A 14,719-nucleotide genomic window follows, 5' to 3' on the forward strand; every position below is an offset into this window, starting at 1 on the left:
GAAGAATCTAGGTGGGAGAAAAGGGGGAAGGAAAAGGGGGCCAGGATCAGTTATGGGAAGAGACAGGAGAGAAGTCCAGAGGACCAAGAGAATAAATAGAAATATGTAGCACTGGGGGGCAGGGGACGGGGGAAAGTCCCAGACCCCAGGGATACAAGAGGCTCTCAGGACCCAATTGGGGCAACATTAGCTGAAATGACCAACATTGAGGAGATAGAACCTGAAGAGACCACATCCAGTAAATTGACATGGCTCCCAGTTGAGGTATGGGGCCACCCACCCATCTTAAAAATTTTAACCCAGAATTGTTCCTGTCTAAAGGAAACACAGGGACAAAAATGGGGCAGAGCCTGAAGGAAAGGCCATCCAGACACTGCCCTACCTAGGGATCCATCCCGTCTGTAGACACCTAGCCCTGACCCTATTGCTGATGCCAAGATATGCTTGCAGACAGGAAGGAGCCTGGTATAGATGCCCCCTGAAAGGCTCTGCCAGCACCTGACTAATACAACCTTTGGACTGAGCCCAGGGACTCCAATGGAAGAGTTAGGAAATGGACTGAAGGAGCTGAAGGGGATTATAACCCCATAGGAAGAACAACTAACTGGATCCCTCAGAGCTCTCAGGGACTAAACCGCTAACCAAAGTGTAAACATGAACTGGTCCATGGCTCCTGCTACATATGTAGTAGAGGACTGCCTTATCTGGCATCAGTGGGAGGGGAGGTACTTGGTCCTGTGGAGGCTTGATGTCCCGGAAAAGGGGGATGCTAGAGGGGTGAGGTGGGAATGGGTGGGTGGTTAGGGGAGCACCCTCTTATAAGCAATGGGGAGGGGGAAAGGGCGGGGAGTTCACGGAGGGAAGACTGGGAAGGGTGACGACATTTGAAATGTAAACAAATAAAACAATTAACAAAAGAAATGTTGACCTCCATTCCCACCCTACTACATGGTAGACCTACCAAATCCCGTGTTTTTAATAAGCCTTCTCAGGATTCTGCTGCTCATGCCAGCCCAAAATTTATAGGAGCAGAATGGTGGGATATCACTCAGTGTATCCGGCTGCATGCTCCATTTCTAGTTGTTGGTTTAGAAACAGTCTAGTTTATAGCTATCCCCGGAAACAATGGCTAGTGCAGCCCATACATAACCTGCATTGTGAATCCTTAGTAGGAGTTAGAATATTCACTGTTCTTCAGTCTTATGAGCCTCATTCATGACACCTCTCCCAGGGCAGGTGTTCTGAGGGCCTACTTTGAGAAGAAGGTGTAAGGGTCTTGAGATATGATGAGTCCCTATGCATCAATTTCCCTGCTATGATGGGGGTGGGGGGCTCTTTGAACATTTCTCAATATAGAACATCAACATTCTGATAGTTATGCATTAGTCTTGCAAATTTGCTCACAGTTTGATGAACTTATTCTTCAAGTCTTATATTGTTTTCTCATTTTAGAATAAATCTTCCTCTTATAGACTATGTTGGGTCATTAGCTCTGAATTCTGTTTTACAGACAGAGCGAGTGAAGGTCCCTGATGAAGTATTGGCCTGAGTCAAAGGCTTAGAAATAAAGAAAGGTTTCTGGCAGATCTCAAGCTATAGGTGGTTACATACATAGACTCACTTAACTATACACAAACCCTGAAACTCTTTCCAGCTAACCAACCTCATCCTCCTATTGAATTATAGGCACAATTGAAGTCTTACATGAAGTTATTGGATAAAACATAACTGGTCTAATATGCAGTTACAACAAAATTGCAACAAGAAATTACTGGAGCAGGATAGGGTTGCAAATTTAATTCTCTAGGAGCAGAAACTTTAAAACACTAAGTTTCAACCTTGGGAGGTAGCTTGGAAATAAACACGTCATTTTCAGTGAACATTCTCAGTTTGGCAAATACTAAATTAAGAAATACCTACCCCAGAACTTCATTCATGGTCTTCAGCTCGCTTATTTTGTTGTTTAGAAATTTTACTTCATTATTCATCGTCTCAATCTTTCTTTTTATTTGACTTATCTCAATGATATTGAGTTTGCGAGCATCTGCAATACATTCTTCAAAGCAAGTGAAAATGTGACCGTCATTGGAGGAAGAGCACAACAGCAGATGCTTTTCCTATACCAAGGAGAACTGCCTTTCCATATTCTTTCCACTATGTTTTTGTACCAAGAACTTTGAACTTCCCACTTTGGACCATCTCAGTCTTACGGACTTCTGTGGCTGTTACAATGTCACATAACATCACAACATAATCTGGAAAGTTTCACAGGCACAGTCTTACAGCACCTGATTGCCATTGGCCCTATCCACTTCTTACCTCCTGCCTAGGACTTCCCATTGTCTTTAATAAAGTATTTGTTTTAGGCATCATGCTTATGTATATGTGTTTAGAAAGCTCAGGAAGAGGAACAAACATTGGACCACTGGTTAAAGGATGCAGGGAATAGGTACTTACTTCCTCCTTCTCACCAGTGGCTCTCAATTGCTTGAGTTCCTGTCCTCACTGCTTTTATTGATAAACTGCTGCATGGAAATGTAAGTGAAACAAACCCTTTCCTCCCCCAAGTTGCTTTGGTCATGGTGTTTCAGCACAGAAATAGAAAGCTTAGCTAAGACAGGATGCAGTCTATAAGGTTCCACTCCTTTACTGTCAAGCAGATATCAAAATGCAGATTTAGAACAAAGATTCAGTAAGTGGATAATTGGCACATCTCTCTTTAAAAACAAAACACTTGTTTTGTGCCAGGTGAAATGCCTGTCACCTTTCTATAATCCCAGCATGGGGGAAGCAGAGAAGGCAAGCCTGGGCTACACAAAACCCTGTTTGTCTGTTTTAAGCAAATAAAATCAAAGCTAAAAACAAAACACACACGAACAATATTTCGCTTTCTTATTTGAATCGTTCTTTCAAGGTGGGGTCCTTGGGAAACAGATTCTAGGGTTTGTATGCAGAGAATGCATAATACTTGTCTCTGTTGGGGTGAAGATGACAAGACTTCAAAGGAGAGGTCAAAATGCAAAGGCATGGTCTACTCTGGCATAAGAGAGTCATAGCAGCTGATCACAGAATAAACTCCAACCCAGGGACTGTCACATATTGGGAACTGCATTCGATGTTCAAGGTGATTCTTGCAGAGGGACTCAGTTACAAGCCTCACCTGACACTTCTTGCAGCTGAGAAAATAAAGTTGGGTCCTGGACTGACACCAAAATTTTAACTAAAAAATGATTCCAAGAGCTAAATCTAGGAGCCAAAGCTTCAAATCTTAGGGACTGGAAATACGGTTTGGTGATAGGATATCCACTCCTCTAGCATGTGTGGGACCATTGTTTGATCTCCACAAAATCCAAATCAAAACATTTAAAAGATACCCTCAGAGGTAAAGATGGGTTAAAGTCAGGTTTTTTTAGTTTTGTTTTTAATTTACTTATTTCTTTATATGTGTGAGCCCATGGGAGTGTATGTGAACCTTATAAAAAGACACTATGGCCAAGGCAGCATGTAACTGGGGCTGGCTTACTGGTTCTGAGGTTCAGTCCATTTTTTGTCATGGTGGATACACGGCAGCATCCAGTCAGGCATAGCACTGGAGGAGCTGAGAGTTCTACATCTTGTTCTGAAGGCAAACAGGAGAAGACTGACTTCCAGGCAGCTAAAAGAAGGGTCTCTCAAAGCCCACAGAGACATACTTCCTCCGACAAGGCCTCACCTACTCCAATGAGGCCACACCTCCTAATAGTGCCATGGCAGCCAGAAGAGGGCATTGGATCCCATAGAACTGAAGTTGCAGGTGGTTGTGAGCTGTATGTGGGTGCCAGGAATTGAACCCAAGTCTTCTACAAGAGTAGCAGGTGAACTACCGAGCCATCTCTCCAAGCTCGATTAATATCTGTATGCCATTAGATTTGAGAATGATTTCTTTGAGACAGTATCAAAAAGATAGTTAACAAAAGAAAAAATAGATAAGTTAGACCATCAAATTAAAAGCTTTCATCAAAGGTCATCATCGACAGAGGCCAGCTCCTGAGTAGGAGGGCATATTTGAAAATGATATACCTAGTAATGGGTTGACATCACGACCCATCAATGATAGCAACTACAAAGTCCCAATACTTTAAGGACAAAGGGCCAGGGTTGAGATCTCTCTTCAGAAAATGAGGTGACAAAGACACAGCACCCTACACAACACAGCAACCAACAAACAGAGAAAAAGATGCTCAAAGGAACTAATTGTTAGAAAATTTTAATTTTAATTTAATTAAAATTTAAATTAAAACCAGAGATGCTAATTTATGCTAAATAGAATAGATCTCATTAAAACAAACAAAGCAAGAAAAGAACAAGTGTTGGCAAGGATGTCGGGAAAATGGGACCCTGTGCATCACTGGCGGCTACCAATAATGGCTGATCTTATAAAAATCACATGTAGAATCATCATACAATTCAACATTGATATAGAGACAAAAGGAATTTAAAACAGAGTTCAGATGTGCAGTTGGACACTGTAAACATCATTACTCTCAACAGGCAAACGGCAGGGGAAGCTGTCCATCAGCAATAGAATGGATAAGCAAAGGGTGGTGGATATATACAATGGAATGCTGTTTAACCTTTACAAGGAGGCTCATTCTGACACATGCCCCCTTATGAATAGCAGTCACTATGCTAAGTGAACTAAACCAGTCATAGCAGGTGTGGTGGTTTGAATATGCTTGGCCCATGAAGTGGCACTATTAGGAGGTGTGTCCTCATTGGAGTAGGTGTGGCCTTGTTAAAGCAAATATGTCACTGTGGGGGTGGGCTTTGAGAGACCTTTCTCTTAGCTGTCTGGAAGCCAGTCTTCTGTTTGCCTTTGGAACAAGATGTAGAATTCTCAGCTCATGCTTCCACCACTATGTCTGCTTGGATGCTGCCATGTTCCCACCATTGATGATAATGGACTGAACCTCAGAAGCAGTAAGCCAGCCCCATTTAAATGTTGTCCTTTATAAGAGTTGCCTTAGTCATGGTGTCTCTTTACAGCAATGGAAACCCTAACTAAGACAACAGGACTACTTATGTGAAGTACCTAGAATCACCAACACCCTATAAACAAAAAGTAGAATGGTGGATTAGGACATCCATAAAGCCTAATTTAATTGTGTAACTATTAATCAGAAATGGGCTGATCTCTCTTTTATTCAATTTAACAACAAAATTATGCAAATTGGATTTCCTTATAGTGTATTATTTCCACCAAAAGTCACATGAGGGATTGCTACAGAGCACAATGTTCACATTAGGTGATCTTTCTATTGATGCTTGCATAGGCACAGTTATTAAATCCTTGTTTAGAAGTACGTGGCTCTCTTCCTCCCCACAGCACATGCCATCAGAAGTACCTTCTAGCTCCCTGTGTATGCTGTTGGGCACAGTCTCCAGCAGAAAGTAAAGTCGGCTCAGCTCCATGCTTTCAATCTCCAGCAGTTCTACCGTGTTTTTCCGCATTTCTTCCTGGAAAAAAAAATCAAATTGCTGTTTGAAAAAAAGTTAATGCAGCAAAGCAATCATGTTTCCTTCCTAAGACAGGATCTCTCTGCTCGGGAGTCGAAAACGTCATTTCGACCAGACACCTCCTGCTGCTGTTTTTATGCGTCAGACAGCTGGGAAAGAGGATGACCTACATCCGATTTTAATCTGCCATTGCTTATTCATCTTTAATATCTGTTGATTTATCTTTTCACTCCGAGCCTTCTTTCCCTTCTGTGTACCTGTTTCCTGTTTCCTGTATCCAGTTTCAATTCATCTAAATGGAAAGAGTCCAAGAAGAGGGTCTAACACTGAAAGGGCCACTTAGTCCCTACAAATACCCATGTGGGAATACAGAAAACAATGCTTTTCTTTTCCTTTTTTAAAAAAAATGTATGTATGCATGTACGTATGTGTACCATATCTACATATGGTACCTGCAGAGATCAGAAAAAGAGCATTGGACCTGATGAAACTGGAATTGTGACCCACAATATGAATCCTACGAAACCAAACTCTGCACGAGCAACACGTGGTCTTAGCCACTGAGCCGCCTCACCAGCCTCCCACGCCTTGCTGAGATCTATAAATCTGACAGTACTGTGATGGTTGATTTATTTGCTTACTTTTAGGTACAGACCCATTTAAGAAGAGGAAAACATTAAAAAATCATTTCTTAAATAAATAAAGCTATAGCTGTTTTATGACCTGAGAAACTTCCCTTGTGTTTTACCAACCAAAAATCATATTGCATATTTGTATGTACAGTGTGGTATTGTTTCTTCGGGGAAAAAAATCAACACAGTTATCACCTGTAGTCTGGAAGTAAAATAGTTAATTGTCAATATTTGAGAGTAGTGGAATTATAGTGGTTTTTATTTGCTTATTTTTGCTTATTTAGTTTGCAAAATTTCCAGGGTAAGCATATACTATAATAAGTATTGGCCATTTTTTAAGTGGAGGAATTCATATTTGCTACTTGAGAGATTTCCATGGCTCAGGTGTTAAACGGTTGGGATCTAGATTCTTTAATTAGCCACAATGAAAGTCTTGACTCCTTACATAGACTAAGAAAAATGTAGGCGGGAGGAAGGAGCAGCTTGAAGCATGGCTGGTGATGCTGAGCACCAGAGCTCTTGGGGATCCACCCAAGGGATTCGGAAGTCAGGCTATGTGGAGTGATTACATTCTTGCATGTAATTATATAAAGCATACAGTCATGAGTTGCTTATCTATGGATCTGAGGTTTCTTACTTTATAGCCGTTTCTACCTTCTCAGACACTTGTTAGGGAGTAGATTTTTGCCATTTTTAAGATCAAATAAAGACTCTACTCTTTCATCTGAGAAGGCAGTTTTACCACCCTCTGAAGCTGCCAAGTTGATGTGTCCAGAGGGAAATTTGGAAACATTCCTTTGATCTGACTTCCTTGGGGGCAGGTCTATATCAGGAAAGAATATCTGATGTTCATAAGGCAGTTGTCTGCTTTGGTGAGACAGTTGTTAAGCAACTGGCTAGTGTCCATGAAGGGAACTGCTTACAGAAAGCTGAGTTACTTATAGCCACACCTCACCTTGACCAGGGGTGTTGGTTGCTGCTTGGCTAGCTGTTGGTAGGTTGGTTGGCTGGTATAACCATTTCTTACATACTATGTAAGCATTTGCCCACATGGCCCACCCATTACCTGGGCTCTCTCAGCATCCCTGTGGCCTTTTCTAATTGGGCTTGTCTGTATCTTTTGCACACGCTCCACCATTCAGTTTTCTGCAGGAAAAACTGAGCAGCAATCTGAACTGACATTGGTTGGTCAATTGAAGAAAAGTATTTTTTAACTCAGGGTAAATATTTTTTCTGTACACTTATTCAGACAACGTGAACAGAGTCACTTCTAAATTAAAGGTTAATTCCGGAAGTGAATGTAAAAAAAAATCTTAAAGATAATGAAATACCAGTTTTTTAACAGCTACAGTAATGTCCTTAAGAAAGGTCTTAACTTCTTCATTGCATGTGAAATAGTCTCCTTGCAGAGATTTTTCTGGAAAACAAAAAGATTAGAAAATTAAGATATTTTACATATTTGTTCAAACGCTACTTGGTTCATCCTTTATGATCCAGTTCAAATGTTGAAACTTAAGAGTATTTTGAATGTCTATTGAATGTCACCAATTTCCTTTTAATGTTTCTTATTGATTGCATAGTGTACATACACATACACATGCACACACACACACACATACACACACACAATCCTTAAAGAAAATCTCTCATTAAATTCATCTTTGTAGATATACCCTATGAGAGGAAGAAGAGACTTCAATAAGATGAAATATTAATAAATAATTGCAAATGAGAAAAAGCTAATGTGTTTGCAAATGTAGGTTTAAAATGATTTGTATCTATACACACAGTATGTAGTATAGTGTGTGGCCATATATATATATATATATATATATATATATATATAATACAACATTACATTGTGCCAGAAATACACAACAAATCATTTTAGTTAAGGAATCTTTTATGTCATGTAAACGTGAAGCAAAGATTGAGATTGCACATTCTCAAATGGGTAGTTATGCCTTTAGCCTTCTGTCCCTCCCCCTTGTTCACTGATGTACTCAAAGAGGTCTCCTTTACCTTAACCTCTGTAAGCAGAGAGTACTAAGAAGAGAATATTGTAAAATACAAGCAAAGAGAGTAAAGGCAAAATATATACTAAGAATGGCAAGACAGAATCCAAGACAAAGAAGCAAGAAGAGACTGAGGGTTCTGGGCCTGTCCAGTATGTGAGAGATCAGTTTCATGTGCATCATTGTGATTTATCTACATCGTCCAACTCTTGCTTTTCTCTTTTGTCTTTCTGCTAAGAGCAGAAGCTAAGACTTTCTTCATGCTAGACAAGTGATCTATCACTGAGTCACAAGCCAGAGCCCTGTACTCTCAAAATTTTTTTATGACAAAGAATGATACTCCACATGGTATGCACTCACTGATGAGTGAATATTAGCCCAGAAGCTCGGAATACCCAAGATATAATTCACAGACCACATGAAGTTCAAGAAGAAGGAAGACCAAAGTGTGGATAGTTCAGTCCTTCTTAGACCAGGGAACAAAATACCCATGGGAGGAGTTACAGAGACACAGTATGGAGCAAAGTCTGAAGGAAAGGCCATCCAGAGACTTCCCCACCTGGGAAATCCATCTCAAATACAGTCACCAAGCTCAGACACTATCATGGATGCCAAAAGTGCTTGCTGACAGAGCCTGATATAGCTGTCTTCTGCGGGGCTCTACCAGTGCCTGACAAATACAGAGATGGATGCTCTCAGCCAACCACTGGACTGAGCACAGGGTCCCCAAGGGAGGAGCTAGAGAAAGGACTCAAGAGCTGAAGGGGTTTGCAGACCCATAGGAGGAACAACACTATGAAATAACCAGTACCCCCAGAGCTCCTGGGGACTAAACCACCAACCAAAGAGTACACATGGAGGGACCCATGGCTCCAGCCTCATATGTAGCAAAGGATGGCCTTGTTGGTCATCAATGGGAGGAGAGGCCCTTGGTCCTGTGGAGGCTCTATGCCCCAGTGTAGGGAAATGCCAGGGCCAGGAAGCGGGAGTGGGTGGGTGGGGGAGGATCCTCATAGAAGCAAGGAGAGGGGGCGGAATAGGGGGATTCTCGAAGGGGTACTGGGAAAGGGATAATATTTGAAATGTAAATAAAGAAAATATCTAATAAAAAATAAAATTAAAATAAATAAATAAAATGATTCTCATAGTATAGATGAGAATCTAAGACTTGTCAATGACTTTTGAGGTTATATTTTATGTGCAAAGCCCCAGATATAATCAGTATTAGATTGCATGATTAGAACCAGTCAGTAGGATTTGGGGGCCCATACACTTGTGGCCATTCCAGTAGAATGAATTGTAACATCTGCCCCAGTTCCAGGGAGCCTGGACTCTCATACAGATCTATATATTCTGTATAGTTACGTATTTTGAAGCACGGATGCTAAAGAGGCAAGCATATACCCTCTCTTTTTTTTTCTTTATGGAAAAAAGTGAGCACATATTTATTATTGCTCAAAAATAGGCTGGAGATTTATAGACTTTCTAACTACACTCAGAGCAAGAAATCTTTATTTTAGATGAATTTTATTTATAGATAACTTTAGTCATAGCCCAAACTGGGCTTCAACTTGCTCTCAGGCTGAGGATAGATAACCTTGGCCTTCTGATCCTGTTGCTTCCACCTCACAAGTGCTGGGATTCCCACGCCCAGGTAAAGGAGGGCTGATGAAGTTTCTTCTTATGAAGAACTTCCTAGGGTGCTGTGACAGATTATCTTCCAGGCATGACCATGGTGCTCCCAGACTCACTGCAGCTATGGCCACCTGGACAAGACCTGCACAATTGGAGACAATGAGCTCAGCCAAGTTTCTAAATATACCACTAATGGACTCTGTGTAAGTGGGAGGTGAAGAAAGGAGAGAACTAATAAAGGTGGGAAAAGGATGTTTTAGGGATGATGAGAGGGGCGGGAGAGACGTGTGAGAGATAGGTATGATCAAGATACTATGTGCCCAAGTACAAAAGTGAGCAAGAATAAATATGATATTGTAATAAAGAAAACTTTCCGAGTCTCCAGATGTTATTAGCATATGCAAATATTTGTGCATAAGTACAGGGTTGAGTGGACACGTTGATCTAGAGATAGTTGTGAGGAGAATTCAAGGTCCAAGTTCTAGCAATGACCTTGGATACACAGGGTTAATTTGTGTCATGAATGACTAACATTTTTTCATGGAAATACTTGCCTCTGCTTATCCAATGAGAAGTGTGACATTAAATTCAGCCCTCTAAGAAGGTGAGAAAGAAATCGCTGTTACTGCAGCACATTCACAGAAATAGCTATGATTATTTTGAAGCAATACAACCATCTTCATGAAACAGTGAGACAGCTTGCTCTTAATGCCCTAAACGCCTTTGTCCTCAACAAGAAATGCCCTTTCTTGGACTAACCGATTGTGACTTCTAACAGAATAGGTGTTATATTAGTTACTTTTGAATGGCTGTGACCAAAATGCCTAATAGAATCAACTTAGGGAAGTAATTTTTTATTTGACCCAGGGTCTAGAGGGTTCCAGTCCATCGTGGTAGGGTTGGGTATAGTAGAGGAACCTTGGTTTACTGCAGCAGGGGCCTGAGAAAGATGATCCCAAGAACCAGAAAGATACCAGGAACTAGAGGCTGGTTAAAAATCTTCAAAGTTCTCTCCCATTCTGCTCAGTGACAGACTTCTCTCAGCTGAGCCCTACCTTTTAAAGATTTCACAGCCTCCTAAAACCAGCCCAACAAACCAGGAAACAGGCATGTACAACAGGAGCCCATGGGAGACCTCAGAGTCAAAGCCTACCGAGTATGTTACCCTGACTCCACAAAAGATCATTTTTGGTTCAAATCTCCCAAACGCCGTCTTTTATTTAACTTTCTTTGCCAATTACAACAAACAGGTGTCTCTTAAGCAGTCCTTTGCCTACTTGCCTTTTAAGGTCTCCAGTTTTCCATGGTAAAGGCTAAAAGGTGTTAAACCCATGAAGGAAAGATAAAAGACTTAAGTGGAAAGCAGACATGCAGGTCCCAGTTGATAGCCTGGGACACCGGGTGGTTATAGTGACTCATCAACCCAGATGCGCTTGAGCAGATGAACACTTAGCCTCTCCCTGTCTCCCATCTCCCCCACCAATGAGGAACTGAAGGCTAGACCCTGGCCAGGGATGTCCTGGGTTTTAGGAGAAGAGTGTTTGCTCAGGCTCCTGCCAAGAGCCAGACAGACCACCATCTTCAAGGGGGAAGTGGCTCCTGGCCACGGCCTCTGTGGAACTTCTCACCTACAACAAAGAGCTGCTCTAGCGCATTGGCCGCTACCGAGGAGCCCAAGGTTGTGGGGAAGGTGCATAGCTCCAGGGACAGGCTTGTGGAGACCGAGGCTGGCCGCACCAACTTCTTGTTGACAAACCCCTCGGGGGTCCAGGAGCGTATGGCCATCTTGTTTGTTGAAGCTGTCAGCACCAGGCGAAGTGAGAGGAACACTGTTGCCAGGGCAACGACGACGCTGACGTCTCCAAGTGTCCGCTTGTGGCCCCCACCTGAGGTTGGAACCTCCTTTGGCTTGCTAACTTTACCCTCAAAAGCTGTGGTCCTGGTTGGGTGACTTTCGTATTCCTACCTTTCTTACAGACTGCTTTCCGAAATCACAAGGACGATGTCTGAATGCCTCTGGCCTCTCCATAGAGTAGCTCTCTTAATCAGCACAGTGACTTGTAAAGATAGTCTTAATGATACCCATTTTACAGAAGAGGGAACTGACGTTTCAGTGACTAAGTGAGTTTCCGAGGTCACAGGAAGACAACAATGAATGTGAAGAGAATCCATTGAACCACTTCAGCTGGTTTTTACTCTCCCCTATTCTGTTCCTGCGCAGGTTTTGCCTCTTATCCTTATGCAAGCTATTTGATGACCCGCCATGACTAATTTCTTCTTGCATCTCCATCATCAGTCTCAGTGTTGAGTGTGATGATCAATTCTGCTTATCTAGAGACAAACAAGGCAATTGAACCCCCATACCTAAGGTTTCTCCGCAGGTGATGAATCTGAAGTCATGCTGGTTGTAATATCATTATCATCTAATTACCCAATGGTCATTATGTTCTGAATCCCCCTCCTGTGACCCATTTAACCACTGCCTTCCTTTGAGGTGCGTATCTGGGCCCACTTTCCAGAGAGCATCCTGGGCATGCCATAAACCATCATGTTACAATGCCTGAAAGAGGCCTCAGCTCATCAAAAGTTGAAACAGCTCCAGAAACTAGACTTTTCTCATCCGGGCTAGGTTTATCCAGTCTGTGGGCACTGTCTTAGGTCCTTTCTTTTTGAAAGATTTGGTCTAATCATCTTCAGATCTATTCTTGCCTCTCTGTGATCTCCACTTTGGAAGACCCATTCCCCAAACTCTCTTGTAGATTGATAGCTAGGTAAGTTCAACCAATAGGAGCTACTAGGAAGAGCTTAGAAGGTGAAGAAGCCACAATACTTCTGTCCAGGGGAGGACTTATTTCAGCCACAATGGACTTCAGGTCAGTAGGTTTGGAACTTGAGAGTTGGCATGAGAGGGTTCCAGAATGCTTAACAGTTTGCAGATATTCAGCACAAAATACATACGGGTATCAGACATGGTTGTGGTGGTTTTCTGACATTCCCCTCTTGGCTTCTATTCTCTTTGTAGCACATTCTTGTGGTGAACTTCTTTCCTGGAATTATACACATTGAATCATTCTAATCTTATCTTCATATTTGCCGTTTCACTGATCCTATTCATATCACTGTTCTTCACTGTCTGCAAATACAGGCTAATCCCAAAGGGGTTATCAGTATCTTCTGCACCTATTAAAATTATTATAGGTTTTCTGTCTTTTAAATCTCTTTATTTCTCTTATCTGTAGTATTTTATTCTCTCTGAACATTATGTCCGGTATCTTCCTTCCTGATGAGTCTTTTTTTTTAAATGAGGATACAGAAAATGTGGTACATTTACACAATGGAGTACTACACAGCTATTAAAAACAATGAATTTATGAAATTCTTGGGCAAATGGATGTATCTGGAGTATATCATCCTGAGGGAGGTAACCCAATCACATAAGAAGTCACTTGATAGGCACTCACTGATAAGTGGATATTAGCCCAGAAACTTAGAACACCCAAGATGCAATTTGCAAAACACAAGAAAATCAAGAAGGAAGACTAATGTGTGGCTACTTTATTCCTCCTTAGAATAGGAACAACATACCCATGGAAGGAGTTACAGAGACAAAGTTTGGAGCTAAGACGAAAGGATGGACCATCCAGAGACCGCCCCAACCGGGGATCCATCCCATAGTCAGCCACCAAACCCAGCCACTATTGCATATGCCAGCAAGATTTTGCTGAAAGGACCTTGATATAGCTGTCTCTTGTGAGGTTATGCCAGTGCCTGGCAAATACAGAAGTGGATGCTCACAGTCATCTATTGGATGGAACACAGGGCCCCCAATGGAGGAGCTAGAGAAAGTAGCCAAGGAGCTGAAGGGGTCTGCAACCCTATAGGTGGAACAACAATATGAACTAACCAATATCCACAGAGCTTGTGTCTCTAGCTGCATATGCAGCAGAAGAATGCCTAGTCGGCCATCTGTGGGAAGAGAGGCCCCTTGGTCTTTCAAACTTTATATGCCCCAGTACAGGGAAACACCAGGACCAAGAAGTGGGAGTGAGTGGGTAGGGGAGCAGGGTTGGAGGAGGGTATAGGGAACTTTTGGGATAGCATTTGAAATGTAAATAAAGAAAATATCTAATAAAAAAATACAAAATACATGAAATTAGCTCCACTTTTAAATTTTGAACTAGAAATCTAGACAAATAACAGAAAGCAACACTTCATAAAAGATAAAACAGTCCGAGAAACACATCCAAAAATATCTTTACTCACATTAGCATTCAAATAAAAAAGTGCACTCATCTTTACGTTGTATTATCAAAGTTCAGAAGCTTTAATTTAAAGTGTTAGTACTGAGAACGTGAATTTCTGTGCCCTATCTGGAGAACACACATGAGGAGTCAGCATACAGTATATATCATAGAATGGTTCTGTGTGCACATGTGTGTGTGTGTGTGCGCGCACACACACAAGCATTTGTATATGTTTTCCTTTGGAGATCAAAGGTCAGTATTGGGCATTCCATATGTCCTCAGTAGCTCTCCTCTTTATGTTTTGAGGCAGAGTCTCTCACTAAGTCTGGAACATGCTCTTTTGACTAGAGTGACTGGTCAGCAAACCATAGGGATCCTCCTGTATCTTACCTCACTAATTCTGTCATTCCAGGGATGCACTGCCGTACCAGACTTGATGTGAGTACTGAGAGAACAAACTCAGGACCTAGTGCTTGTGTGGCAAGCATTGTACTGACTGAGACATGTATTCAGTCCAAAGAACGGTCCTGAAAGAAAGCAACCACAGTTGTGCCCAGGGATATATTACAAACTCGCTTGTTGCCATTTTGTTTTATTAAAAAAGCATATCAGTATACAAAAATGTGACATTTCCATGCAGGTATATCAATATGCATGTATGACACATACAAGCATATTATGTATATGTACATGTGTA

The 14,719-nt window shown here is 41.7% G+C and overlaps 1 protein-coding gene across 1 annotated transcript in view; it reads right to left on the bottom strand.

Annotated features, from left to right (window-relative positions):
- Positions 1-11,571, bottom strand: part of Ccdc175 (coiled-coil domain containing 175) — a 76,293-nt gene extending 64,722 nt beyond the window's left edge. Inside the window, exons 1-4 of the mRNA XM_021178641.1 lie at positions 11,407-11,571; positions 7,460-7,545; positions 5,385-5,496; positions 1,921-2,056 (exon numbers count right to left, since the gene is read on the bottom strand). Of these exons, the coding sequence (XP_021034300.1) occupies positions 1,921-2,056; positions 5,385-5,496; positions 7,460-7,545; positions 11,407-11,563 (491 nt within the window). The 5' untranslated portion in view covers positions 11,564-11,571. The remainder of the gene's footprint in view (positions 1-1,920; positions 2,057-5,384; positions 5,497-7,459; positions 7,546-11,406) is intronic.
- Positions 11,572-14,719: the final 3,148 nt, after the last annotated feature.

Source organism: Mus caroli, chromosome 12 (genome assembly GCF_900094665.2).
Source record: "Mus caroli chromosome 12, CAROLI_EIJ_v1.1, whole genome shotgun sequence".
Classification (NCBI taxonomy): Eukaryota; Metazoa; Chordata; class Mammalia; order Rodentia; family Muridae; genus Mus; species Mus caroli.